This window comes from Rhodamnia argentea, chromosome 1 (genome assembly GCF_020921035.1).
Source record: "Rhodamnia argentea isolate NSW1041297 chromosome 1, ASM2092103v1, whole genome shotgun sequence".
Taxonomy (NCBI): domain Eukaryota; kingdom Viridiplantae; phylum Streptophyta; class Magnoliopsida; order Myrtales; family Myrtaceae; genus Rhodamnia; species Rhodamnia argentea.
In genome coordinates, this window is record NC_063150.1 from 24,818,236 (window position 1) to 24,845,723 (window position 27,488).

Genomic DNA, 27,488 nt, shown 5'->3' on the forward strand with positions numbered 1-27,488 from the left:
CTCGGAAATCATCAACTGCCAGGGGAAGCAGTTGGTCAACTTCCTTTATTTTCCTCTTCCATCAGACATTCAGTGGGACTTTAGGAATTAATTAACATCTCTAATCACAATCTTAGTCAAAAGATTGTTGCTTGTAATTGACTTTAACACCATCATGCTTTCCGTACATTTTTCCCTTCGCATTTCGGGTGCTTAAAGATTAAGCGAGCGGAGCCTTAAGATTACGACAGATTTACACGGCCGACGAGACTAAATCGGTACGATGAATTCAGTATATATTGGAAACTTGATATAGGAAAGTGGGTACAGGTTCAAGGGAAATAGAGCTTCACTTATGCATTCCAAAACAACAAGCTAAAGAAACATAAAAGCTTCATCTAGGAATTCCAATGTCTAGCTGCAATCTCCAAATCACACCACTAAAAGCAGCAGTGAATCTGCAGTCAAACCCAAAAGAGAAGAAGAGCACAAGCTTGCAGAACAAAGTTTAGGGTAAGTTTAATGCACGACTTATGTCAATTTCTAGCAGACTCGATCACACCACCTCAGCAAAAATCTGGCCTTGCCTTCTTCCTAACACAGATGCAACCCCTGATGGGATCCCTGTAGATCCTGACCTCGGAGCAGTCCCTCAGGTCCTCCAGGCTCAGGTACTGCTGCTTCACCACCCGCGTGAAGTCGCCGCACGTGTCGTTGATCCAGATGTACGGGTGGCAGGCCTCGTCATAGTAGTAGAGCAGGCTCCTCATGCCTCCCCCGCCGCTCGCCGGCGTCCCGCAGGGGCGCCCGGGCATGTAGGCCTTGTAGATGCTCTTGCACTTGAGCCGCTTCGACGACCCGGGCTTGAGGGTGTGGACCTTCTTGAGGATCGAGCCGACCCGGACCTGGAGCTCGACGGGCCGGTCGCTGAGGTTCCATACTCGAGTCCCGAGTCCGGAGGACTGGGTGTGGTCTCTGCACCCATCAAAGCAGCCTCCTAGAGAGAAGATGTTGAGTTTGAGCTTATTGAGTCCACGCATGGCTCGGTCTTCTCTCTCTCTTTTTGCGAGGGGTGATGAAAGTGGGAACCAAAAGTGCGTGCGAAAGGCAGTGGATCTTTGATGGCCTCAAATTTTGGAATGGCATGACCTTGTGGAATATACTGGTGTATATTGCAATTGACCACCCTCCATTTATCAAATTTTGTTGGTATGTCCCCTATAGCTTCATGTTATATTATAATTGCCCCTGAAAATTCCGTAACGCGTACTTTAACCCTTTTCTTGAAAGGGGTGACATAATTGAGTGTTTGATATAAACTCATTAAGTTGATGAGGCCCATTGAGTTGGTAGCGGAGTGTTGACTCCTTCAGTTGTCTCGGACTCTCGATTATGACATTGGATTAAGTTATGATGTGTTTGATTTACACTTTCTTGATAGTATGCTGGTGTTAAATCGCGAGAGTATGGCGTCTATCTCAAAAGAATCGTTGTGGCTGAATGAAAGATGGAAAAAACAAACCGAAGGCGAAGTATTTCGAAAATTGCTCTTAGTTTGTGAGTAAGTAACAAATCGGGGTGCTCTGTCACAGCTGACTTATTTCATATTGATATCATATGTTCCAAGTGATTAATTGGGACATGCAATACGAAAGAAAAAGGGGAAAAAAATGTGTTGGCCAACAAGAACGACAATAAGAGCTGCAATTTCCTGAAATTGCACAAAATTCAATATCTTCAGTGGTCTATCAGCAAATTAACCAAAATATAGTGTGGTTGTGTAATTTATTCTCATGCATGCCTATCCCATTTACAATGTATCATTATATATGTACCCTCTATTGGTTGATGTGGTTGCTATCTTGCTATTCCATGGATGTCTTCAATTATGGCCCATCAGGACTTAATATTATTTCAACTTTCCCTCAGCTTTAAAATTTGCAACACGCAATCACTTTAGTTTGTTCTTCTTCCGCGAAACGCGAGAAATTTTCATTAAAATGCGAACAATCGTGCGTAGATTCACACGTAATTATATTTCATTAATTTCTGAAAATTCCAATAATATGTCTCATTACGATGAAAATGTATGAAATAAAAAAAACTATACTTTTTGCTTTTTGCTCTTTGCTCTTGACTCAAACAAATAGACCCTTAGATTTTGTGGCCTTTAATGGAAAGGGTCAATGTCTTCTCCGGTCTTTCAAGATGATATGACATGAAAGTGGAAGGGGTACATGGGGATGCACTAGTCTGTGAATTTCTTGCCATTTGCCTGTGGGGCTGAATCAAACCTTTCCATCCATCAAGGAAGCGGTGGGGACCCAAAAGCTTCAAATTTCAACACGACAGTGGAAAAAGATAAAACCTTAGAGGGGGTGGGAGAATAGAATAATTAGGTAGCAAAGTAGCTTTTTTGACCTTTTGTTTGCTGGGGGAAGAGAGAAATGGACATGGACACTGTTGGGCATCCAAAGGTTTGCCATGATGAGGCTTCATATGATGTTGCTTCCCCCCCTTTCATCATTCCCAAGTGCTTTTCCAAGTGCAGTACTGTTCAAGGCTCTTGAGAAGGACCAGCTCGACCTTTTTACCCTCGCGATTCCCGTCCATCGTCGACGCCTAAATTTTTGAAGAATTTCTGTTACCCCGCGTGTGCTTTCACGGGATCTTAGTATTGCTTGAGGAGAATTTTGTTGGTATGTCCCCTATAGCTTCAATGTGTTTTGTCGCATTAAAAGGAGGGGAAAATGTGGTCGATGAGATCTGCTTTGCAAAATCGATTCTATGGTGTTACTTATTGACGTTAAATGAAAGCTGCGGACGCATAGGGAATCGAACTTACGTTTGATTAAGAAAGGTAATGATGAGTACGGAAAAACACTAACATACGGTTTGCAAAACGGCATGCAGTGTAAAGGAAAATTACGATGGATCGAAGGTTATACAAACAACGACACAAGGGTTTCACTATTAACTTTGATAGATTACTGTTAATGTGGAATATTACTGAATCATAGGACTTAGAGAACTTATGACTAGGGGTGATCGGTTCCCGATCCGGTCGAGTCCGATTCCCCTCAAGAAGCGAGAACCGGACCGGTGGTCCCGATTCTCAATTTTCCTGAACCGAGAACCGGACCACCGGTCCGGTCCGGTTCCCAAGCGGTTCCATTGGATTGGACACATGCAAAGAAAAAAAAAATACACTATTCCTGGATGGTCCCGATCCAGTAAATATAGAGGCCAGACATAAAAAAATTTCGAGTTCATTTCCTAAAACGGGTCTTTCAAGGCAAAGCTGAGAATTTTTTGCATGATTGTTTTCAAAATGCACATGGGATTCAAGCGTAAACGATCTCCCTTTGGGTCAAAAACGGCCCGGGAACCAACTGAGGCAAGATCGGGGATGAAGATTTCGTTTGGGGACTAAAAAGGCAATATCGAGAAAATTCCATGCGCATAGAGTTTTCTTGATAAAAAAAAAAAAAAAATTAGTTCGGTCCTGGCGGTCTGGTCCTAGTAGACCCTAGAACCGGGAACCGGACCACTAGTTCGGGCGATCCCGACGGTCCCGATTTGGGTGGTCCGATTTGCTTATCCCTACTTATGACCATCAATTCAAAGGGGAATTGCGTCCCCTAGAATAAAAATTACGAAAGGATATTCTATAGAAAAAATAATATTAATGAGGATAATTACGTACGCGAAAGGGAAGTTACGGTCTATTGGTAATCCGTTAATACTAGGAAAAGAAATTTATTATTAACAGAGACCGGTTATTTTTTTTTTTTATGGATTATTACGGACCATAGGACTCAGGGAACGTACCATAACAAAATGTCATATAAAGAAAGTTATGAAAGGATATGTAACGGAGTAAATTCCTATTAATGAGGGAAATTATGAATGCGATGAAAGCGACGATCAATTAGGCGAGATCCAGTCCCCTTTTTCTCTTATGGGACTGTAGAAAGACCCCCGGATTTTGATGGCACCAACAATTTAACAGAGGCTTGGGGAAATTCTATGGTCAAGTATTGAAAAATACAAGATCGGTCCGGTTAAAATATGAGTTGTTAGATAAAGAGAGAATAAATTTCAACCGTCGAATAATTTCAGAAAGATAGTAACTAGGAATGTCTTGGGAAAATTATTGGTGATAAGATTTTCAATCTTAGTATTGATTGAGGAGAGTTGCGACAAATGAGAATAACGGATAGGGCCCAAATTTTATGAACATGTACAAGAATGCTACATTTGTGGAGGGTAAGTTACTAAAAGTATAAAAAAATTACAACATAATCAGGTTGTGGAGGATATCTTATGAAAGTTACGAACACTAAAGAAAATTGTGGAAAATTTCAAATAAGGGGCCGAAATGCCCTAATTTTCTCAAATAAGGGCATAAAGTTGATCTTATTTCAAATAAAGACCGAAGTGAATATTGTTTCAAATAACGGGTTGAAGTAGCCATATCAGTGTCAAAAAAGAGTCTAACTCACAGGTTGGTTAGGGAAATTTTTTACGTTTACTTTTTTAATTTTTTTAATTTTTTTTCTTTATTTTTTCATTTTTCTATTTTTCAAAAATTAAAGAAAAAACTAGAAGATAAAAAAGAAACACAGGCGGGTGTATTTCCTTATTTTTTTTTTTAATTTTTAGTTCTTGAATTTGTAATTTAATTTAGCTAAAAATTATAACGAAATTGTATTTTGACGAAAATGCCCTTGACCGGTCGGAATCGACTAGGTCGGACCCTTATTTGAAATAGTTATGGCCACTTCGGGCTCTTATTTGAGACAATGAGGGTACTTTTGAAGTAATGACCACTTCATGCCCTTATTTGAGAAAATAAGGACACTTCGATCCTTGTTTGAAATTTTCCCTGAAAATTACAATTGTTGAAGAAAGTTACTAAGTATTGGTGCCATCATTTTCAATAACATGTGGTACTTTACTATGTAATTCGACTTAGTACAAAATTTGTACATAAGATTACAAACTCTATAAATAAAATTACTTCGACTATTGGTAAATTAGGGAAATTTCTAAATAAGGGCTTAAAATGCCTTCATTTTCTTAAATAAAAGCCTGAAATGGAACTTATTTTAAATAAGGGTTTGAAATGTTTTAATTGTTTCAAAAAAGGGGCCTGACCAAGAACCGTTTTTTTTTTAAATCATTTTTTCCTTCTTTTTTTTTCCCCTTTCTTCTTGTTGGTGATCGATCTAAGGCATTGGCTAGCCACCAGCGAAGGATGGGAGAGGCGAGGCTGGCGAGGGATCCCCCTGCCCTTGCACAAACTCATTGCCACCTAGAATGATGCCGCCTTGGTGACTCTTGGGGGCAAAGCTGTCGACCTCGGCCTGCTCATGCATAGGGCCCAAGAAGTGGCGGCGACCTCCTTGTCACTGCTCAGCCCCAATTTCCTACACCAAATTGCAATTTGCCTCGGGATCTATGCATGTCGTCTCTCGGAATGTGGTGGTTCTAGCTCTCCGATCGTCAGTCCCGCCATTCCATATCGCTGATGTGACCTCACCAAAAAATGCAGCCGTGCCCGTGAGGGAGCTCGACCTATGTTGTGATGATTGAAAGGAAAAAAAGGGGAAAAAAAAGTAAAGGGCAAAAATACCCTTCAGTTAGGCCATTCTTTGTAAAATTGAGGGAACTTCAGGTTCTTCTTTAAAAATTTCCCGACAAATTATGACCTGTAAACTTGAATTATTGAACATTAGTGTGACTGACCTTACGATGATTGCATTAGATAAAATATGATAAATTTGAGAAAAGTTACGGCCGATCCTGTTTTTTCTTTTCCGCGAAACCCTAGAAGCACCTCAGAGGCCAGAGTAGCTACTTTTCCTTGCTAACAAGTGACAATTCCTCTCCTATTTCTTGGTGCTATATGAGGGTTTGATGAAAGATATTGCCAGGGCCAGGAGACCATTGCAGACCATCACGGCGTATGACCATCAGGATCGGTCGTCATTCTTGATTGAACTCAGACCGACAATGGCAAAAGAAAATGCCAATCTTCAAGCATAAAAAAAATCAGTAAATTTCGAAATATGTACACAACAGTTTCATGGTAATGTCCAGATCCAAAATAATGCTCGCATCTTCTGCTGTGGCCAATGGGGTTCACCAGCTCTGATATTTAGTCCAATAATGTTGCTGGGTAATGCTCAGAACCGTGCACTAAATGTTAGAACAGATTTTACAGGCTAACTTTCGGCCAACCTTGCAAATCTTTCGTTCAGGACAACCATGTTCATGCTTCAGTCCCACACGTTCTGCCCTTGTTATTGGCTGAAATATCGGCCAGAAGCTGTCTAACAAATGATAATATAATAGTAAAACCAGTCCACATCAATAGCCCAGATGGGGACTTTAGCAGTAAATCTTCCCGAGGACAAAGCAACTTTCAGGACTGATGTCGTATCAGATGAATCCATAGCTCTAGCTATTTGAAATTGGGATCAAATGGCAGATTATGGGGACAGTATCGTGGCTGACGATGATATTCTATCTTTTTCTACTCAAGTAAGGAGCCTTTTTCCCCTCTGCTTGTATCTTTTCCAAGGAAACTTTGGCTTTTTCTGCTGGATTTTCTTCAGTCTTCTTCCTCTTTGGATCCTTGGTTTGATCACACGGCTTATCTGGTAACACTAACATCCATGTTCTTCGTAAAGACGCTCACATGAACCAATCATAATGATGCATCAGCAGCAAGCCAGCAATGATGCATCAAATAGTACTCAATGCCACAGAATGAACTACCTAAAAAACGAATGTTTCATTGAGAATTTTTATGATTTCATCGGTTTAAAAATGAGAGAATTCCTTGATCATGCTAAAGCAGAAAACTGGGACTGTACAGTAGATGCATCACAAGACCATCATATGCTGAGAACGACACGGAGGAGGTTCAAATGGGTAGTACATCATCCTACAAAAATGATAAAGGAGACGAATTTACAGAAAGATGGATTCCTTTTTCCTTTTTGTTTTTTCACTTTTCGTGATTCTCTTCAGAAGGTTCTATCTTTATGATAAGAGCCTGATTCAAGTCGGCAGCCGGTTCGGCCACGATAGGCAACTGTGATGTCGCCAAAACCCCATCAAGATCTTCATTTTCAGCCAGAGCTTTTTCCAAAGCCGACTTGGCGACTCTAGTAACGCAGAACATCAGAACAACTGCACCAACAGCAAGAAAATCATAGTTTCAGATCTCAAACCGAGCATCATAATTGGGTGATTAAACAATAAGTGTTACAGCCAAACAATTCTGCTCATCCATTTCCACCTCATTTTCCATGACAAACAAAAAACTAGAAAAGTTTGCCCCCATTAGAGCCCACAACTGAGTGCAAGAGAAAATCATTTACTAAGGTTCTGTTGCAGGTGGTGATCTCTGTTCTGCAGTGTCTATGGCATCAGAATTGTCCAAGATATTATGACCCATCTTTCAGCAATTCAAGAAGTATGGAGATTGCAGCGGTGGACCTAAACCGTGCAAAGGCGAAAGGAAATATCCTACAAATTCTGGCTCCCCTCCCCTCCCCACCCCCCCATCCCCTCCTTTCTTTTGATGAATAACACAATTTAGGTATCTTGTTTTCCGTGACAATCTTCAAGGGATTCCTCTAGGACGTCAGACCTCAGACATCAGTGACAAACTCTATGTACACATAACTGAACCTCAACATGAAAATTAAACAGATTATAAAACAAGAAAGGAGGAAATAAGGATGATGTCTATAACATCACTAGTTGCAACTCACCAGATACCATAAGGCCCAGAAAGATTAATACCTGCATATGAAACGTGAAGGAGAATGATCAGGAAAACATAAACGATATAAGGAGCACCACATTCTAAGATGCTGACACACACGTCAATGAATTGTGTAAGACAATAAAGCCACTAATTAAAGAATTAAGATGACGTAAATGACAAAATAATATCAAACAAAGGCGGATTATATTCCCTAATCAAAGAATTAAAACCCTGAAAGTGACATGACAAAATAATTGTAAAACAAAGGAGGATTACTTTTGTTGACCTAAGCAAAATGCTTAAGAAGAGGATCAGAGCTTTTCTGACAGCAACGCGCGAACAACTTTTCGACGTGCCATACAGGCAGCATTTATTTAGTGGGCCACCATGCATCTTAGAGAGACTGTGCTCTAAACTATATTAATGCTTAGAACATCTTGTTACCTCTCCAGTACCTTTTTGAGTATAATGTCCTTAAAAGGCTTTGCCTAGAAAATACATAAGCTAACTCAACAGCCTTAAAACATAGTCATTGTTTTGAAGAAAGTGTAAAGGAGTTCCGAGTAGAACACCACCAAAAGGAGAGCACCTTGAGAAGCAAGAAGCTTGGTTAAAAAGTTCAAATGACATCAGGTTAAAAGGTGAAGAAGCCATCATTACTCAATCATGAAAGTGACTCACATTGGTTAGTGATTAAAAAAGAATTCCCTACCAGGTCCACCTCACAAGCATTCACAAAAATTGATGGCAATATACCACCCAAATGAATCTTGACTGACAATCAACATGATTAGAATCTCAGATAGATAGCTTAAAAGTGAACATAGTTCTTAGTTATTTACCCAACGAGTAGTTGAAAATTCACTCCATCCATGAGTTACATCAGAAAGATCCTTTAAAGTTGTCCCAACATATACCAGTGCAAGTGTTATAGGCTGCAAAAAAAAAAAAAAAAATAACAATTTTATAGCTTTAGTGTCTACAAAGTAAAATTATAATGCTAATGAGCCAGTAAAATACTAAATGCTACTCAATGGTAATTGGGGGAACCAACCAAAGTTCACCAGAAATCGAATAGCTCAAGCATGAACCCCCACCACAACATTTATACAAGTGCAATAAAGGACAACCACATGAATATGGCAACTTGGAGATAATAAGCATTTATTGTCAAATAGTTACCAACATCGACACAAGATTTTAGGCCAATGAACCAAAAATTCTCGAGCATGCATGTCAGGAGTCAGGACATCGTGAAAGCATTGAGAAAAGCTAAAGTACGTATCCCCGTAATTCTGCCCACTCAATCCAATTCTTTCGTAGTTTTCACAGTTGCGATTGATAACCTTAGTTTTCTTTCTCCCTCAGAAAAACCAACTAAACACATGCGAATCTTGGCAGAGCCACTCAAAAAACATTTGTTTTTGGGTGATGGACACCCCGGTTCTAAGAAGGCCAATCTTAGTTTAAGCCACACTACCCTCACATACATTCCTGATGTACTTCTTACCCTCACATGTGCCTGGCTGGTAAAGGGACTAAACCTAGAGAAACTCAATCAATGCCTACTTTTTCTTTGTAGTCAATTAACTAGCCTAGAAGAATTTGGAGAGTAATCCGTTAATGGATATGTGGAAACATTGCATAAGTATTGAGAGAACAAGTAATTAATTGCTCCATAAGCCTTTTGCAGTCCTACACCCACGTCCTATATAGCGTTTCTATATCAGTTCATGCAGTCAATTTAGTGCTTCAATCACTCATTTATCCATACCCATAACTCTAGCTGCTTCAGATTCGGTATGGCATTGCAGGTGTTGACATGGAAGACAACAGTGAGCTGTTAAGCTCCCAATTTTGAAGAACAAAATAAAGGGAAATATGCTTCGAATTTATGATCACATCAACTGAACATGATTTTACTGTTCCAAAATTAGAAATGCCATCTTAAAATGGAAAAACTAACTCAGCATTAGTGCTCAGGAAAGAATAGAAGTACCATCATGCCTATCCAAGATGCCAGCATGTATTCCCCAATTGGCACTGGAGTCACAGAAAGGAGGTAATTCAACATGTTAAACGGAAGCAAGGGAACCAGCCGCAGCAGCAAGACAATCTGTACTAACAATAAGAAACAAGGTTATGTATCTTGAATAGAGAATGGGGACAAATTAATCAATGCAGTAATACAGTCAAACCGATATGGCCAATCAATTCAGCAGACCTTGAACCCAGATTTATGAATTGCAAGAGCAACCGAGCGGAACCGAGGATAATCCTTCAATTTAGAAATAACGAATGATCTTGCAATCTGTTCAAGGAAAATGCAGTATATACATATCAACAACAGAGTAATATAGATGTCAATCAAATAGGTAATATGAGCATGGATTTTGCTAATGAGAGCGAAAACAACACCCTTTTAAGTCAGGTATGTAAAAGACAACAAAAGTTACTACATAGTACCCAAAAATTCACAAGTGATAAATTCTGCAAGAAATGATAAGTTAAGAAGGCACACACTCACAGTTCTGCCCAGGAGAAATGCCGCGCCGGCTCCAATAGTAGCACCAATGGAGTCAGCAACAAATCCCACAGGTAAGCCGAATAAATAACCGCCACCAAGCTGAAAACAGTCAGAAATTAATGCAACATAAGGTCAGGCTTAACTCAAACTTACACCATGAGCCACACTATGGCATTTGCTTTTTGCAAGTTTCAAGGACATAGGAGACCAAAGGCATCTCAGATAGTCATGGTCCTATCTTATATTTTACACTACGAATTGAGAAAATGAACAGCACTTTCCATAAAGCCAGAAAAGTAATTTGAAGAAGAGAGATTCAATGCTTACGGTGAGTACTGAAGCTGGAACTGCCAAAACTGTCAGCGGAATATATGCAACGGCTCTGCAAAGTGAGAATTTAAACTTCAGAAAAAACATAAAAGCAATGTTTCGAATACCACCACCTGTTTCAGATGACTAATAAAATTTCAAGCAAGCTTTATAGCACAACCAAATTATTAACATGTAAGATTGGTATGGTACCTAACTAATATGAAAAGATTGAGCAACTAAAATATTACAACGCTTCAGAGTAAAAGCTTCACTTCAAGTTCGTTTGCTCTCAGCAAGAAAACAACAGATGCAGAAAGGAAATCTACTTGGTTAAGAAGACACCATAGCGCTACTAGATGTAAGAAAGACCAAGTTTTTTTTATCAAATTGTTGTCCACCAGATGAGAAAGAGTTACACTAGTCCAGATCTTTGGAAGCCTGTATCATTGATACTCCATGCCATAAAGTTGTTATAACTTTTCTCATCTAAGCCTGCTTAGTTAGGGAAAACTTAAGTTTCTTATCCAACAAAGCAGTACATAAACAATTGGCTAATTCATTCATATAATAAGGCTACTGTCAAGGAAACTCATTTGTTCCAGGCGAAATGAGATTCATCTAAATGCACTTAATCCCCTCCAAATTTCTGGGCAAGCAATCTTTAGTTTCTCGAAAAATTAGTTTCAGTCACCAAACTTTTATGTATGCAACTGCATTGCAATATTAACCATCACCTCTCTTGACATCCTATCTTAACCAACCAAATAGTTAGCATCTACAGCATTAAATTTTTTTTTTTTTTTTTTCAGAATGCTTTCATGAGGCTATCAGTAGTGTGTTGTTTTGTAATTTCACAAGATTCTTGAACATAAATATCACATGCAACCTTTGAGGTCATCACGAAGAGAGAGAATTGGTTCCAGATAGACTAGTCAACAGGAAAACTCATAAAAACTTTCAGATGAGTTCTGAGTGATAAAAACTACAAAGCAAAATTATTTGACTTACAAAACAAGTGGACCCCAAGGGCCAAGGTCATGTTCAACCCATAACAAGAAATCCTTTAGAATCTGCACAAAGAGCAATGTAATGAGGATGGAGCAATATCATAAAGAGAGGTGGGGGTGGGGTGGATAATAAAAAAAGCCTGTTGCCTCTATCAAGAGGACCTACCAATGAAAGATTCTTATTCTGAAGAGCGTCTAGCAGTATTAGGGGATTATGGACGTAGAAACTACCACGAAATATTTGTCTCGCATAGATTAGCAGGATCACAGGTCATGCACCAACTTCCAAATTCACATAATAACTTCCCACTCATTACTTCAGAACGCAAGAACTGAGCTCAACCTTCCGTTCAATTGGAACAAAAACCATGACTCCCAAGAACAAGATTCAGTTTTATTTGCTGACTACTTGCACGACAGAATCCACCTCGGATTTCCAATTGATTCCACCAAAAGAAGAAGAAAAAAGCAGTAACTGAAAACAACACTCGTATCGTATCATCGGATGGAATCCTAAAACAATGCTCATCAAAATTCACCTCTAACACACCCCGGATAACACAAGTCAACGACAACACAAACAATGGAAAGCCAAACGGAAACGAGATCCAATCAGAAACTACACAAGCGAAGCACATTATTCCCACCAGGACCATATAATGCAGCAACTTCCAGCAAACTAAACCCTGGATCCATCACCGAATCAAGCTCAATGACATGCGAACGCAAAACCCAAATCAAAATCAAACCCGAACCCAACAGCGACAACACAACCGATCGCTAAAAAGCACCTTTTCGACGGGGAGGGTGAAGCAGGCGACGACGGCGGCGAGGAGGAGCGAGAGGAGGAGGGCGACGCGGAGGGCGGAGCCCCAGGTGAGAGCCATGAAGGAGAAGCGGCGACGCCAAGGCCTGCACTCCTCCTCGTCGTCGGCGCAACCGGAGGGTGATTGCTTCAGCGACAAGCGAGCCCTCAATCCCCCTATGTTTGCCAGATTTGCTTCTCTCTCTTACCACTCCATCGACATTGAGGCTTCACGCTCAAACCCCAGATTCTTTTGTCCCGGCGCGTGCGTTCTTGGATTCTTCTCCCCCTCAGAAATTGAGTGCGAAGGTGACCGACCCCCCTCTGTGTATGCTTGCGGGGAAAAGATCGTTCCCGTAGCACGAAGCAAGAGATGGTTTTCGATAAAGATACGATGCGACCCTCTCTCTCTTCTCTCTCTAATTTTGCAAGTTTTTGGGCAGACTGCCGAACCGTCTGAGCTCTTTCTCTCTCTAATTCTCTCTTTGCTTCTGAGCGAAGCTTATAAATGCGGAAGCGAAGGCTTTTCTCAAGCTTTGCGCTTGGAGGATAACGTGGAAAAAAGACCAAAGATCGAGTTTTTAACTTTTTGCGCAATGGGGATGCACACATTTTCACTGTTTTGACTCCTTGGTGGAACAACCACCGTTCTCTAAGCCAAGCTCCATAGTTCACAATTTTCCTAGATGGGTTCGCTTTGCTAATTGACATTTAATGTCTCGGTGACTACGGTTGAAGCCTAAGAAACGAAGATTATCGACTTCCGTCGGGCGTATTTACCCTCAGAAATTTTGCTTTGAGATGGCATGGAGCGGCCACATCCTTTGCCTCGATTTGCCATCCGGCGCCGACCTTTTGTGCACTTTGTGTCGCGGCGCCATTTGTCCCGTCTTCAAATTTGGTCGCATTTGTACCCTTTGGGGTTTAAGGAATTCCATGGGCACACTTGATCCATCGATGAAACACATCTTGAATTTTTTTTCTTCCCCTTAACAATTGGCATGTTTTGGAAGTTTTTATCATTACATAAATCTCACAATATTCACCATACTCCGCATTTAAGAAGTTGATAGAAACAAATTGCAGAGCCATCTCAGGATTGGGCCCAAAAAGCAAACAAAGAGTGGTCGATTCTATTGATTAGGCTTTATCCTAAGCTAGAAATGTCTAGAGGCAAGTGATGCAAACCATTTCCAATTCCTTGGTTCATTCCGCTAACAACAAAAGCATCAATAACAAATTAGCTATCCATGATTATGCAACTAAATTCCGCAAATCCAGGGACATGAATTAGATGTGACTTTCAGGAACCCAAAAAAATAAAAAAACAATGAAATTCTGCACAACAGCTCATTCAGAAAAGCTGAAACATGGGAAGATTTTCATACAAAATTCTTCTTAAGGACCTTTCCTTGGAAGGTGGATGGATGATTGCTGTTAGAGAACCACGAACAATGCTCTTGAAAGATCTGCATCATATGGATATAACCAATAATATAGAACTCTGATGTTTCAAAAATCTATCAAGGCTCCAAACTTAACATCAAGTCCCATATAAGGAAAAGCTTCATCTACCAAGTTAAAGCTTGCGACAAAGTGGCGTTTCATTCCGCACGCCATTCTCTAATGGGGAAATTAAAGCAGCTATCTAATGCAGAGAAACATACAAGTAAAAGATTTCTTGATACATGAAAAGGGGGAAAGAAAGGAGAAACAGCAGCGGCTGATGCGTGGACGGTGCATCGACATAACACTGGCCCGCAACTGTAAGCAATCAAAGAACACTATGTACAGAAAGTGCGTACCATCCATTTCAACAAGAAATGAGATTTGAACCAAAGCTAATTGCTTGAAGGCTTGAATCATCCATGTTTGTCATCCATCTTTGAGGACCCTTTGATTCCCCCGGTATGTTGTAAGCATATGAAGGCCATCTCACATCTGTTCCACTTCCGCATGAGTTCCCCACCCCCATCCTCAACATCTTCTGTGTTCTCTCTAGAACTATGAGGCTTGAAAATGTAGAATAGCTATTCCCGACGAAAACATCGGCCCTTAAGCAAACCTCATAATCGATCGCTGACTTAATAAGATAAGGGTACTTTTTGTAAATTCCATCCACACCCAATTTCTTCTTCTCAAATGGAAGCAAACCCTCCTTCCAACCACTCACGATAGAAGAATCTTCTAGAAGGACGTCGGCCACGGCAAGATAAACGACAGTTGGAGTTTTGAGGCCTAAAATGTTCCCCACTCTCTCTGTAATCTCAGCCTTGCTACTACAAATTTGATTAACATTCAACCGTTGCTCTAACTTCTTACAATGAATCATCCAGTCTTTCTCTATCCTCATGTGCACAGCAACATAAGAAACAGATTGTAATTGATGCCCTTCTAAATCATGCCGCGAAGCTTCTGCTTTACCTTTGACCTCTCTGCCGGCTTCTCTAATCTTGTTGATAACTTTATCTGCCTGCCTAGCAATCTCATGGACTAAAACTAAGCACTCAAAAATCCTCGCATAATCCTTAACAGGCCAATGATCATGCCACAAAAATGGATTCTTACCGGTAATACGGATAACCTCATATCTGTCAATTGGGTCCTGGCTAGACTGCCTCAACTGATCCATATCTCTCTGGATAGTCCATCTCCTACCACTTCCCTTTTGTACCTCAAATGCTCCTGTTTGGTTGGAAACATCAGAGTAATAGCCCAACCGGACAAACCCATCACAAAGTGAATTAAACCTTTCAAACTGGAAGACCTTATCAAATGATATTGGTTGCAAAAGATCAATTTCCTTGTAAAACAAAGAAGCGCTCAACCTTGGCATCAGAAGAGTCCGGTTAAGCATTCTAGCAGTAAGACAAGCCCTAGCAAATGCAATTTTCTGATTGTTTAACCCCCAAACAATTTGAGGAACCTCCACGAATTTGTCCTTCCTGATGCCATACTCAGATGTATATGACAAGGAAAAGTTCGGGCTCATTGCAATCTGATTCGGCTGAAACCCGCCATAGACAGTGGAAATGAAGGCTGCTCTAAGAACCAAAACAATGATGACCAGAGCAAAACATTTACATGCAATGGAACTCAAGGGAGGAACAAGCACTTTCGAACTTTTACAGTTAGATAATAAGCCCATCTAAGATTCACTGCCAGTTCTACTGTGTTCCACCAAGGCAAACTACGGCTCTACTACCACCATGTCTAGAGAAAAGGTGCACAGAGCCCACCTGATCCTTAGATGATTATATATGAGGCTAATTTGTAATCAAGTATATCCATTTCCTTTATTTATATACTCTGATCGGATCTAGAAACCATTTCAGGATTTGTCTGGATGAAGGATACACAGGTTTGAAAACCCATTTTCAGCTCAAGCAAGAAAATCCCTGAAACAATGTCACACCTATATGCAGTGAGCATCAACTTATAAAATAAGTAGACCCCGAGGACCAAGGTTCCGCTCAACTAATGAAGAGAGTTCCTCGCCCAATCTGCACAAAAACATGCTATAGTCAGAAACAGGGCCCATAAAATTAAAAGAGGACCATGTAATGCAATCATACTGCCCCCGAATCACTCTGGTCTTCATAGAGCTCTTGGAAATCCCCTTCCAACGGATATACCGTACTATTTGCAACCACTATTAAGCCTACTCTCGCAAAGTTAGGTCAGAAGTTTCTTCAATAGAGTACAAAACAGATACTTTTATTCTTCACATAGTGTAATCAAGTGTGAAACAGCAATGCTTCCTAGCAACAGATAACTATTAGAAATGAAATGTCCAATGTTATGTCTGTCTTAAGATGAAGTATACACTATAGTGTAGAATTGTTGCATCATCTAAATACAACAACCACAAAAAATTTTCTCCTCCATCTAGGGGCTTCCAGAAATGTCTCATGGACTCACAGAGGGACGATTCCTATTCCAATAGCACAAAATGACAGCTCTTCACAGCAACATGTGGTGGCACCGCAACAAAAATAAGGGACTATGGACATGTAAACTACCACCATGTGCTATCTGTCTTGGATGGACAAGCAAGATCAAAGATCGCAAACCCATTATCGAATCCACAAAAAAAAAAACATCCACCACAACATTCAGAGCACAAAAAGTTGAGCTCAGCCTTCCATTCATTTGGATAGAGAGCCCATGACACTGTCTAGAACAAGATCATGTCTATTTTCGAGCGGTTCCTATGATAAAGTTCCAATTTTATCCAATGAAAGCCAAAACCACACCATATCAGCTCAAGTCCTTGACCAGTGCTACGAATGAACGCCCATATAAAAGGGAAAGCACAAACAATTCAAAGCCGATTAAAACGAGCTCCAATTAGAAACTAAGCAAAGCAAAGCCCCATTCTTTGTTTCGCCTGAAGAAGATCAAGACGCGACTTCCGACAGATTAACCTGGGATCCGCCACCCAATCGAGCTTAATTACAAATGCAGTGCATATGCCATACAAAGGCAAACCCAAATCAAGCGCACAACCCAAAACGGGAAACCGACGATGGCGTAATCCGATCGACCAAGAAGGAAACAATCACAGAAACATCGCAAAAATAGAAAGAAGAAGAGATCGAGAACGGAACCTCTTCAAAAGGGGACAGAGAGAGTGACGAGGAGGAAGATGGAGGGAGAGAATGTGCCTCTGGATCGACGTAGGCATTGATTAGGCAGACATCAAATATTATTGTTTCTTTCTTTATCAACCCAAATCAAAAAAATTATTTTTATTTCTATCCTTTTTCTCGTTAAATCAAAAAGTTACTTTTATTTCTATTATCTTTCTCATTAATCGCATCACACAAATGCTCCATTATACCCAATAAAATATCATCTTATCATGGCATCATATTTTCACTCGACGAAAGTTGTTAAATTTAATTCATGGCTTCACATTTTTTTTTATCATAAAAGCAACGTAGAATATTAGAATTTTATGTACATGATGGCTTATATGCACACTATTATTTGCTTTGAGAATATATTTCAAAGTTGAAGACTAAAATCCAATTTAATTATCTAGCCGATCTTAATCAAAAATGAAAAAGAAAATTTGACTAAAAATAATGCAAAAGGTTAATTTGTTAGGAACATAATCAATGTTAAATATATTTATGTTTAGATCTTATCTAAATATTAGCAAAATATAACCATAAAAAAGGGGGAAAAAAGGGAACTTCTTGCTATTCTAGTCTTACCGTGAAGAAAGTAATTAATATTGATTGTAGATACAACCTCATAACAAGTGGATCAAAACTTTAAAATATGCTTAAAATTTTCATCCGAAATAATTTTATGCTAGCTTGAAAGTGAGGAATGTGTAAGAAGATTCTCAACCCACATCTCGTAATTCAAATTAAAATGTGAAAAATTTCCAAAAGAAAGCACAAAATAAACAATGTTTAACTTTAAAAATCCACAAACTTAATCCGAAAAAACACCTCAAGGTCAAGTTTGGCTGGATAAATAGATTGTATTTAAATTTTTAACTTTGAATATAGTTTCGGTCAAATTATTTGATAAAAATAGGCAATTAATTGTGTCGTTATACCTTGTAGCCATCATAAATAGAAATTTATAATAATTTATGTAGCTTTTCTAATTGAAAATATGAGATCACATAATAAAATTAACAACCTTCTTTAGGCAAAGTGATAATAGGATGCAAGATAAGATGGTATCTAGTCCAAAAAAAAAGAAAAAAGAAAAAAGAAAAAAATGGTATCTATTATAGGGTTTTTTTCCAAAATAATTTTTTAAAAATAAATATTTACAAAATTATTTTTTAAAAATAAATATTTCTCGATTTGGGCCTCGCTCGGCGGTTGAATTGCCGAGTGAGGCCCGCTCGGCAGCCCAACTACCGAGCAAGGCTTTCTCGGCAATTGGGTCGCTGAGCAGGCCCCACCGGGCCCGGTTCCATATGCTCGGCCAGCTCAATCGCAGAGCAACCCACTTGCTTTCGGCGCCCATCGAGCGGGGGGCTTCCTTTTTTTTTTTTTTTTTTTAATTTCATAATATTTATTTATATTTCTTATTTATTTATATTTATAATATTTATTTTATTTCGTATTTTTTAACATGTTTATATTTATTTTATTTATAATTTTTTTCTTGTAAAGCTTCTCTTTATAACATAATTAGCAATAATTAATGTAAAAATTTATTAAGATCTATAATTAATAAATAATGTTGTAATTATGTAATCAATTAAAATATTCATAAAATAAAATTAGTAAGATAAATGAAAAAAATGAGATTTTTATGATATATTCATCTATTGGACTGACAGAAATCCAATCGGAAGGCGAAATGGTGATGTATCAAGGGTTCGTTCGATATCGAAAAATAGCACCGAATGGAGAAAATGCAAAATTGACAAGGAAAACGGCGTTTTTTTGGGAAAAAGGCGGGCCAAACCACCTTCGGCGGTTTGCCAATGGATTCGTCTCGAAAAATTACGTGAAATCAAAAAAAAATTCGTCTCAAACGGACGCCCGAGCGACGAGCTATGCTCTTCCAAAGTTTTGCCATTTATTTACTCGTTTCCACTCTTTTCTTGTGGTTTTTAATCTTTTCATGCGGTTTTTAACTCTTTTGCTGCGGTTTCCCATCTATCTATTATTGTGGTTTCCAATATATTCCTGCGGCTATATTACATTATATCACAACATTATTTATTAATTATATATCTTAATAAATATTTATATTAATTATTGCTAATAATGTTATAAACATAAGCTTCACAATAAAAAAAATTATAAATAAAATAAATATTCTAAGTATCAATAATTAAAAAAATTACAAAAAAAAAAAAAGAATGTAGGTCGGGGCTTGCTCGGTAGTGGGCCCGCGAGCAAGGGGTTGGGCGGCTTGGGCCCACCCAGCTTTCTTGCTCGGCATTTGGGTCGCTGAAGCGGCCTCGCTCGGCTGTTGAATTGCCGAGCGAGGCCCAAATCGATAAATATTTATTTTTAAAAAATAATTTTGTAAATATTTATTTTAAAAAAATTATTTTGGAAAAAAACCCTCTATTATAATGAAGTATTTGTATCGTGAAACAAGAGAAATAAATAAAACAAAGATAATTTTGTCGGTTAGTTTAACACAAAAAGAAACAATCAACTGAAGAGAGAGATGAAGGTATTTTGGTTGTTTAACTCAAAAATGGAGCCTCTTAGCCAAAAGAATGGCCTTTGTTTTTTCACTCCCTTTTTGGCGACCACACTCTCTAAATCAGTGTTTTCACCACAATATCCCTTCTGGGTCTCATCTTTTAGTATATCATACTTATTTACGGATTATTAAATTCAAATGTGGGCCCCATTTTATGTTTACTTTTTTTTCTTTTATAATCCTTTTTCTTTTTCCCTATCTCTCTCTTCTCTCTCTTTGCTCGTTCGTTGTCTTCTTCCTTGCTGCCTTCTTCACGTACTTCCTCCACCACACCTCCAACCCCAAAGGCTTTATTGGCTACATCATTCTCTCGCTTCTCCACCTCACCCCCTCGACCTGCCATCATCAAGACCTTCTTGAGTATTGTCTTCTCCATCGTGAAGGACGGCATTTTCACCTTGAGAGCATCGTTAGGTTGGCCAACTCTCTCTCTCTCTCTCTCTCTCTCTCTCTCTCTCTCTCTCTCTCTCTCTCAAAAGTGGGATCTATGTCTTCAAAATCATTTGGGCACACGATGGGATCGAGCTACGCCTCGCCGATCTTGTGCCCCTTTGAGACAGAGTAGATGATGGTTGAGAAGGTCTTGATGATGGCGGGTTGAGGCCGTGAAGAGTGGCGAGATGGAGAAGCGAGCAAACGGCGCAGCCCATGGAGCCTTTGGGGTCGGAGGCACGGTGGAGGACGTACATGAACGAGGTAGGGAGGTAGAAAACAAGGAACACGCGAAGAAAGAGATAGGGAAGAAAAAGAAAAAAACAAAGAAGTAAATACAAAATGGGGCTCATGTTTGAATTTGATAATCTGTCAATGAGTATGATATGCTAAAATGTGGGATCCACAAGGGATATTATTATGAAAACGTTAATTCAAGAAGTGTGGTAGTAAAAAGGGAATGGAAAAAGCGCAATCCTAGCTAAAATGGGCGAAAAAATAGCGTTGTACTAAAATATACGATGATGATGATATATCAATATAATATTTAAAAAATGAATAATTTAAGTTCAGACTTTTGCCAGTAAATTTCATGATAATCCTACTAATTGTAAAAGTAAAGGTACAAAAAACTTCAAATTATACTTGCTCTGACACATTTATTTTTTAAAAAAATTATGATATCAACAATTCCAAATTATATTCAGTGTTACGCAAATGCCTTAAAATTTTTCTAACATGAAAAACTCCAAACTTGTATGCATGTGACGCATTTACTCTCCGCCAATGTTCCGTTTGATGATTTTGGAAAAAAGTATAGAAAAAGTCATAAAGTTTTTATATTGGTATCAATTTAGTCATAAGCCTTTCAATGTGTTGGTACCAATTCGGTTTATTCGACCAATTTTGATTGAAAATTTTTTATGTGGATTCCAAGTCAGTGCCGGCGGACAGTGCTGACATTGACATCGACGCTAGAGGGAAAAACAACCCACAACCGTGTCGCTTTAATTAAAAAAAAAATTGGTCAATTTTTTTTTTTTCCGAATAGCTCCCTCTGTTTTCGCATAAACTGATTGCTTCCTCTGTTTTCGATCGCCCTAAAACGGCTCATGCAAATCGTTCCGTGGAATGGTTGCCCTTGCTACTAGAGAATCACCTCACCGGATAAGATACTTCCTGCTCGCGGTGGATTTGGATTTCTCTTCCTTTTCATGTATCTATTCCGCTAGGGTTTCGAATTCCAATTTCGTCGCTTCCAGCCGATCTCTCCCTCTGCTCGAGCACTATCTGTGGTTAGGGTGAAAATTGGGGGACTCGGCTTGAGCTTCAAGATTCCTTTTATGGACATAGGAGATGAGTTGATTCTACAAGTGCTGAATGCCCCTGAGCTCAAAATCATGTGAAAACTGATTGTAGATAATTTTGGCCAGAGTCTGACTTTACGACACCGCCCATTGACAACATGAAAGACATTGGCTTAGTTATGCAATGAAGAGAACACACATGCAGATGAAGTGGCAATATTCATTCTTATGGCCCAACAAAAAAGAGAAACAAACAATCAGGTTTGCTTAAATAGCTCTTTTACCCCCCCAAAACACCACGTATGATGCCCCAAATTGCACAACGAATCCTTCTGCCTTGCTCTAAGGGTTCCTCTGGAAAGGAGGGCCAAACACTCAACTGAAACTTCACATTGAGTTCAACAGATTACAATCTTTCATCAATAGGCAACGATTCCCCTCACTAATCTTCAAGTTTCTGTCTCTCAACAGATGAATGCACAGCTCACCGACCCACAATTGTGAAAGGGAACTTAGTTGATACGAAATGTATCTTCATTTTCCCTTATTCGGTCTTCATTTGTACAGCTGCCCAATTAGCCACAGCTCCCTGCACAGAAAGATTTCTGTAAGTTTCTCAAAAACTCTAATTCCTCTCAGCGACATTAGAAACCGACAAGGAGCTCGTCGTTTGAGATGTCTCCCTTAGCACTTGTTGTCAATCTTAAAACCTAAAAGAGTCCTCTAATATAGCTTGAGGTCAATGGAAGGGCTTCTATTACATATAATCACCGAGGCACAACGATCTCTAGAAGATGTAGGCGATAATGGAGATCACACTAGAGTCCGTTTACATGATTTCTGACCCCAGTAAGACTAATCATATGTCCTACGCACCAGTAATACTGAAATATTAGTCTTTGACTATAACATGATTTATGATACCTCAGATAAGCTAGGTAGCTCCCTCTCCAGTCGATGGAGTTTTTGCTGTGCAAACTATTGATGCCGCTACCCAAGTGAAATTCCTCTTTCTTCATTTTATAACTTCTCCCTAACATTTGCAAATCCCAGTAAGAAGTACACCTTTCCTGGAAAATCAACTGAACATAATCAGGTCAATACAGAGTGTCTGTCTTCTTCACCATTGCAACGACGAGTTGATTATGCTGTAAAGTTCCAGGATGAGAACCATAGTTATATGACCTTCCAGCACACATTCCATCCAATTGTTTGCAGCATAACAAAGTTATCTCCAGTGCGAAGTGAGGTTATCAACTTCGAAATATGTGAAGCAGCAAATCAACATGCATAACTCCAGCTGCGAAACATAAAAGCAAGGAGAAACCATCCAAAGAGAATATAGCTAAAAAGGCCAAACCAAACTAGGAAAAGAGAAGGAATATTTGTACATAATTAAGAACCCTCTGGTTGTACAGAGGTATCATAATTTCAATACCTTCATCAGATTTTTAGTCATCAACTCGTGAAAAGGTGATAAAAGGGTGCATGTGAAACTTCTCTGTTCATATCCGTGAAAGAAATTGATTGCAGAAAAGGGAAGACATTGGTTATCAGATGGAAATAAGTTACCTCGATTTGTTTAAAGTTTGAACACAAGGGAACAATCTGTGGTCGTGGATCAAGAAGCTTTCAAGAGCGACGTGCACTTATTCCTCCTCCTCCATCATATTCAGATTCAGATTCGGCATCTTCTCTGTCCCACTCATCCGTCTTCTCCCACAAATACGACTGACTTCTCCGAGCAAAGCGAAGAAATTGCCTCCACATTTAATTTCACGCAACGCTTTATTATGACCATCCGCAGTCTGTTCAAGCTTGACAGATCAGGCAACTTTTGTATATTCATGCATGAAGAAATCTCCAACCCTTCCAAAGACTCTGGTAGTTCGCCTTGAATCTCAACCAGATTAACACAAAATCCTACCATAAGACGCCTTAGTTTGTTCAAATTGCTTAGATCAGGTAGTTTCTCCACCTTTATAAGGCTCCAAAGTGTCAAAGCTCGTAGGTTCTCCAAACAACCAAGGCCTTGAATCTCTGCAAACGCAGAGCGCCAAATCAGGAGAGATGATAGTTTCTTCAACTTCGATAGATCATCCATCGAGCAAAGTGAGTAGCACTCGTACAAATTCAAGGAGGATAAACTTGAGGGAAGCCTCGGGAGGTGACGCAGATTAGGGCAACGGAGGTAAAGGGACTTGAGTCGAGGAGGGAGGGCAAGGTCTGTTGGTGAGGTGGTCACATGACGAGAGCCTAGGGTCAGAGACTCCAGTTTGGTTAAGTTCCCAATCCACTGTGGAATCGAATATTCCACAGGCCCATAAGATTTCCCATCAGAATCATGTGAGCCAAACCACAGATTCAATTCCTTTAAATCAGTGAGATTTGAGAGATCGGGAAATGTGTCCATGCACAATCTAGACAGTTTTAAATTGACAATGCTTTCAGGAAGCCTCGGTAGTGGGTGTATATTTGCACCATCCAATCTCAAGATCCTCAGGGATTGATTCTTGTGGATGCAATCGCCAACGTTCACATGGAAATGGTCGGAACCATTTTTCTTGGAGGCTTCTATTTCTTCGAGCTTTTCAATCGTCCAAAGGGCATCGGGTATTTTGCTTATGTCACTTCTCTGCATCTTCAATTTTTTCAAATTTTCCAACTTTCCAATGGAATTAGGTAGTCCTTTGATTCTTGTCCCCGATATATCCAACTCAATCAACGATTCCAAATTTCCAATTGAATCCGGAAGCATCTCCAATGATCCGCAATCTTCTAGAGATAGGCATTCAAGGCTTGCAAGTTCTCTACCCAGCTCATCTGGCAGCCTCTGAAGATTTTCACAACTGGACAGATTCAGTACTTTCAAATTCTTCATCACCTGTAAGAGAGAAATCATGACAAGATTACTTTGAATCTAATAAGTCTGAATAGTATGTGTTGTTTAGCATACCTTCATGTGGCTCCAGCCCTTCCAATCATGTGTAATTTTACTCCGAGATAGATCGAGAATAACCACCTCTTCCATGGAGAAATATGTGATGTTAAATGTTGGGGGAATATCGAGCCATGAAAGCCATCTTAATTGTGGAAGGAGATCTGACTTCTCATTCGCTGAAAGAACATTTGAAGGTGATTCGTGCCAAAGAAGCCTCTCTTCTGCATGAAAATTTTCCATCGAACCTTTCACGTCAAGGAACCTTAGATCCGATAGGCTCTCAAGGCCCTCATATGTAAAAGAATACTGCCGCTGATGGTCCAACTTGAGACGAAGAGCTTCAACTTCTTTATTTACCTGCCCAAAGATATTTTAAGAACAAAGAAATTGAAGGGACATGCATTTATTTAAGTCCACTAATTAAGTGGTTGAGTTCAGTACTATCATTCCTCTAATCTTAAAAGAGTAAAAATATAGGTTAAGTCGTAATGGTGCTAGACAATACAAAAGGAAACTGGCTTTTAAAACAAAATCCACGAATACTGGAAAATATATATAGATATTTGGGGGGGAGATTTTACCTTAGGTCTTCTCAACAAACTCAACCCTTCTTTAGGATCCCACACCCTACTTTGCTTCTCTATTTTCGTGTTACTTTCTTTACGAACTATTTCTCTTCCGAGATCTCCGAGTTGGCCATGCATCCACACTTCATTATCCTGTGTAATCTTAATCAAAGACATGTTACGCAAAACCTCCATTGCGTCTTTTGGAAAGAAAATAGATTCATCCCAAAAACGAACCGGAATGTCTTTGTCATATCCAATGAAAAGACAAGCTATATCGAGGAATATGTGCTTTTGCCGAAAATCTAATGCATCATAACTTATTCTTAGCTTACTCCGAACTTCCGCATGAGGAACATTTTCCAACTTCTTCAATGTGAGATCCCACTTTTTCTTTTCGGTGCGAGATAAAAGTGAACCAATGACCTCAAGAGCTAGCGGAAGACCTCCAGCAATGTCTATCGCCCGATTGGATTGGTCGATATACTCATCTAAAGGAAAATCTCTTCTAAAAGCATGTTTGCTAAAAAGTTGAAGAGATTGATTGCAATCCATGCCCATAAGCTCATAATGGGCGTCCACTCCGAGAACATCAAGAGCTTCTTTGTTTCTAGTAGTAATAATAAGCTTGCTCCCTTTACCAAACCAATCACGCTCACCTACAAGTGCATCCATATGATTCTTTTCATACAAATCATCGAGAAGCAGGAGGACTCTTTTATTAGATAACCTATCTCCGATGATCTTAATCCCATCATCAACGTTTCTTACATCTGTGCATTTGTTTTTGAGGACGTCGGAGATGAGCTGATTCTGCAACCATTCAATGCCCTTGTGTTCTGACATTTCACGGATGTTGGACAGGAAGCAACAGTCCTCAAAATTCTCTGAAAGCTGATTGTAGATGATTTTGGCAGTAGTCGTCTTTCCAACGCCACCCATCCCATGGATTCCTATTATCCGTGTTTCACTTGTTTGATCACCTATCATTTCCATGATTGCATCCACATGGTTGTCGACACTGACCAAGCAAGGCGATAATACCAAATAAGCCTTTTTCAATTCTCTGAAAACCTCCTCAGTGAGTTTTTTGGCAAACTCACCTTCTCGCCTAGTGTTTGTTGGAGGTCAAAAGGAAATGAGTTAGAAAATTGTGTTGACCCATACAATGTTCTGACAAGACCAAATTGAAAACTATAGACCTATCTGACGTGTTCTGACAAGACCAAATTGAAAACTAATGACCTAAACTGAAAAATATGTCTGCTTGAAATTAAGGAGGACACATTTTGGATTGACCATGGTTTAGCATGATTTCTACGGCATAGCTTCAATAGCATAAAATTCAATTTCAACCAGACTAACACAAATTCAGAAAGAAACCAATTGAAATGCATCGAGTTTTTTTTTTTTTAACGATACAAGGCGCATGAGATGGAATGCTAGAAGTAGTCACCTGTTGGACATGCTTTGCAGGTCCCATCCGTTTATTGCCCCGATTGCACTGAGAGCATCCTTCCACTCCTGCATAGTCTTTTCGTCATGCCGCTTCTTGCTGTCATGCAACTGAAAGGCCTCTCCATAGCCCCCGGTTTGGTGTCGAACCTCCGAAGGCGCCACGTCATAGAAAATGGGTATGATCTTTTGTCCCCCAGTTTTCTTGCACTCGACCATTTGGACTACCTCCTTAAGACACCACACGCTAGAGGCATAATTTCTCGAAAAGATAGGTATTGAGATCTTCGACTGCTTAATTGCTTGGAGAAGTTCTGGGCCAAACTCTTCCCCCTTGCGGAGATCTTCGTCATCCTTATATGCGCGGATTCCCGAATCTGTCAGACTCGTGTAAAGGAAGTCGGTAAAGGCTTCTCGAGTATCTGGTCCTCTGAAGCTCAAGAATACTTCGTAGTCGCATCTTGATGAAGAAGCCCTTCCGTCCCCTTCTGTTGAAGTGTGGGTGGTACCAGAAGCGCCTCTTGCTATTCCATCGTTTTCGCAGATGCGTCGTCTTTTCGTACTCCCCTCCATCGATCTCGCTTGATCTCCTCCTCCTCCTCCTACTACTCGTTGCCCGGCTGGTTGAGCCGCTGCTGCCCTCCTCGGGAGCCGTCGGACAGAGCCTCGTCGGTCGACGCCTGCCGCTTCGAGGGTTGTGCCACGACGGTGCTGAAAACCTGATACGGCGGAGACCGGCCGATCGAGGTCGTTGCTGCTTCTTCTAGAGAGAGAGAGAGAGTGAGGCCGAATCGGAATCCGAAGGACGATCGGAGTGGATGGTGAGAGTAGATGTCCGAAACTGGAGGAAGCAGAGGAGGGTTTGCGTTTTGCCCTTTTTCGTAATTTTGTTTTAAATTGTTTTTCGCTTTTTATTTTCATTTTTTTTTTCAAATTTTCTAATTCTAAAGGGGTTTTTCCCCTCACAAAAAATTCTTGTTTTCTTCCTTATTTTTTCTCTTCAATTATTCGCGTTCCTGACAAGATAATATGATGAACTTCAAGATAGTTATCGATTCTAAATGAAATCGCATTATAAATAGTTTGTGAATTTTAAACAAAATGACTCAACTCAAAATACTATAAATACATTTAACTACAAAAATGAAGAAAAAAATTATGCATCCTGTTC

The 27,488-nt window shown here is 39.7% G+C and overlaps 4 protein-coding genes across 4 annotated transcripts in view; all 4 read right to left on the reverse strand.

Annotated features, from left to right (window-relative positions):
• Nucleotides 1–310: 310 nt before the first annotated feature.
• LOC125313762 lies at nucleotides 311–20,075 on the reverse strand. The gene is made up of 2 exons (XM_048273844.1): nucleotides 20,041–20,075; nucleotides 311–1,032 (listed from the first exon to the last, which is right to left on the reverse strand). Exon 2 carries the CDS (start codon nucleotides 1,017–1,019, stop codon nucleotides 546–548), a length of 474 nt encoding a protein of 157 aa, XP_048129801.1. The 5' UTR covers nucleotides 1,020–1,032; nucleotides 20,041–20,075; the 3' UTR covers nucleotides 311–545.
• LOC115753613 (TVP38/TMEM64 family membrane protein slr0305) lies at nucleotides 6,758–12,968 on the reverse strand. Its single transcript, XM_030692299.2, has 9 exons — nucleotides 12,403–12,968; nucleotides 11,613–11,674; nucleotides 10,620–10,674; nucleotides 10,293–10,391; nucleotides 9,990–10,076; nucleotides 9,765–9,881; nucleotides 8,608–8,700; nucleotides 7,770–7,800; nucleotides 6,758–7,182 (listed from the first exon to the last, which is right to left on the reverse strand). Exons 1-9 carry the CDS (start codon nucleotides 12,496–12,498, stop codon nucleotides 6,998–7,000), a joined length of 825 nt encoding a protein of 274 aa, XP_030548159.1. The 5' UTR covers nucleotides 12,499–12,968; the 3' UTR covers nucleotides 6,758–6,997.
• LOC115753612 (O-fucosyltransferase 23) lies at nucleotides 13,879–17,143 on the reverse strand. Its single transcript, XM_048273528.1, has 2 exons — nucleotides 17,027–17,143; nucleotides 13,879–15,814 (listed from the first exon to the last, which is right to left on the reverse strand). Exon 2 carries the CDS (start codon nucleotides 15,562–15,564, stop codon nucleotides 14,230–14,232), a length of 1,335 nt encoding a protein of 444 aa, XP_048129485.1. The 5' UTR covers nucleotides 15,565–15,814; nucleotides 17,027–17,143; the 3' UTR covers nucleotides 13,879–14,229.
• Nucleotides 20,076–21,708: 1,633 nt separating the features above from the next.
• The window catches only part of LOC115728660 (disease resistance protein L6-like), a 344,958-nt gene continuing 339,178 nt past the window's right edge, over nucleotides 21,709–27,488 (reverse strand). The window contains exons 8-11 of the mRNA XM_048273365.1: nucleotides 24,721–24,728; nucleotides 22,928–23,082; nucleotides 22,280–22,559; nucleotides 21,709–21,944 (exon numbers count right to left, since the gene is read on the reverse strand). Coding sequence (XP_048129322.1) covers nucleotides 22,988–23,082; nucleotides 24,721–24,728 — 103 coding nt within the window. The 3' untranslated portion in view covers nucleotides 21,709–21,944; nucleotides 22,280–22,559; nucleotides 22,928–22,987. The remainder of the gene's footprint in view (nucleotides 21,945–22,279; nucleotides 22,560–22,927; nucleotides 23,083–24,720; nucleotides 24,729–27,488) is intronic.

What these genes read in the sequence shown, in the direction of transcription:
- LOC125313762 (XM_048273844.1), bottom strand. Translation starts at nt 1,019, where the DNA reads ATGCGTGGACTCAATAAGCTCAAACTCAACATCTTCTCTCTAGGAGGC.
- LOC115753613 (XM_030692299.2), bottom strand. Translation starts at nt 12,498, where the DNA reads ATGGCTCTCACCTGGGGCTCCGCCCTCCGCGTCGCCCTCCTCCTCTCG. An exon ending in CCTTGGGGTCCACTTGTTTT is followed by an intron (nt 10,675 to 11,612) that starts GTAAGTCAAATA and finishes CTCACTTTGCAG; the next exon opens with AGCCGTTGCATATATTCCGC. An exon ending in TCTGGGCCTTATGGTATCTG is followed by an intron (nt 7,183 to 7,769) that starts GTGAGTTGCAAC and finishes CTGTTGGTGCAG; the next exon opens with TTGTTCTGATGTTCTGCGTT.
- LOC115753612 (XM_048273528.1), bottom strand. Translation starts at nt 15,564, where the DNA reads ATGGGCTTATTATCTAACTGTAAAAGTTCGAAAGTGCTTGTTCCTCCC.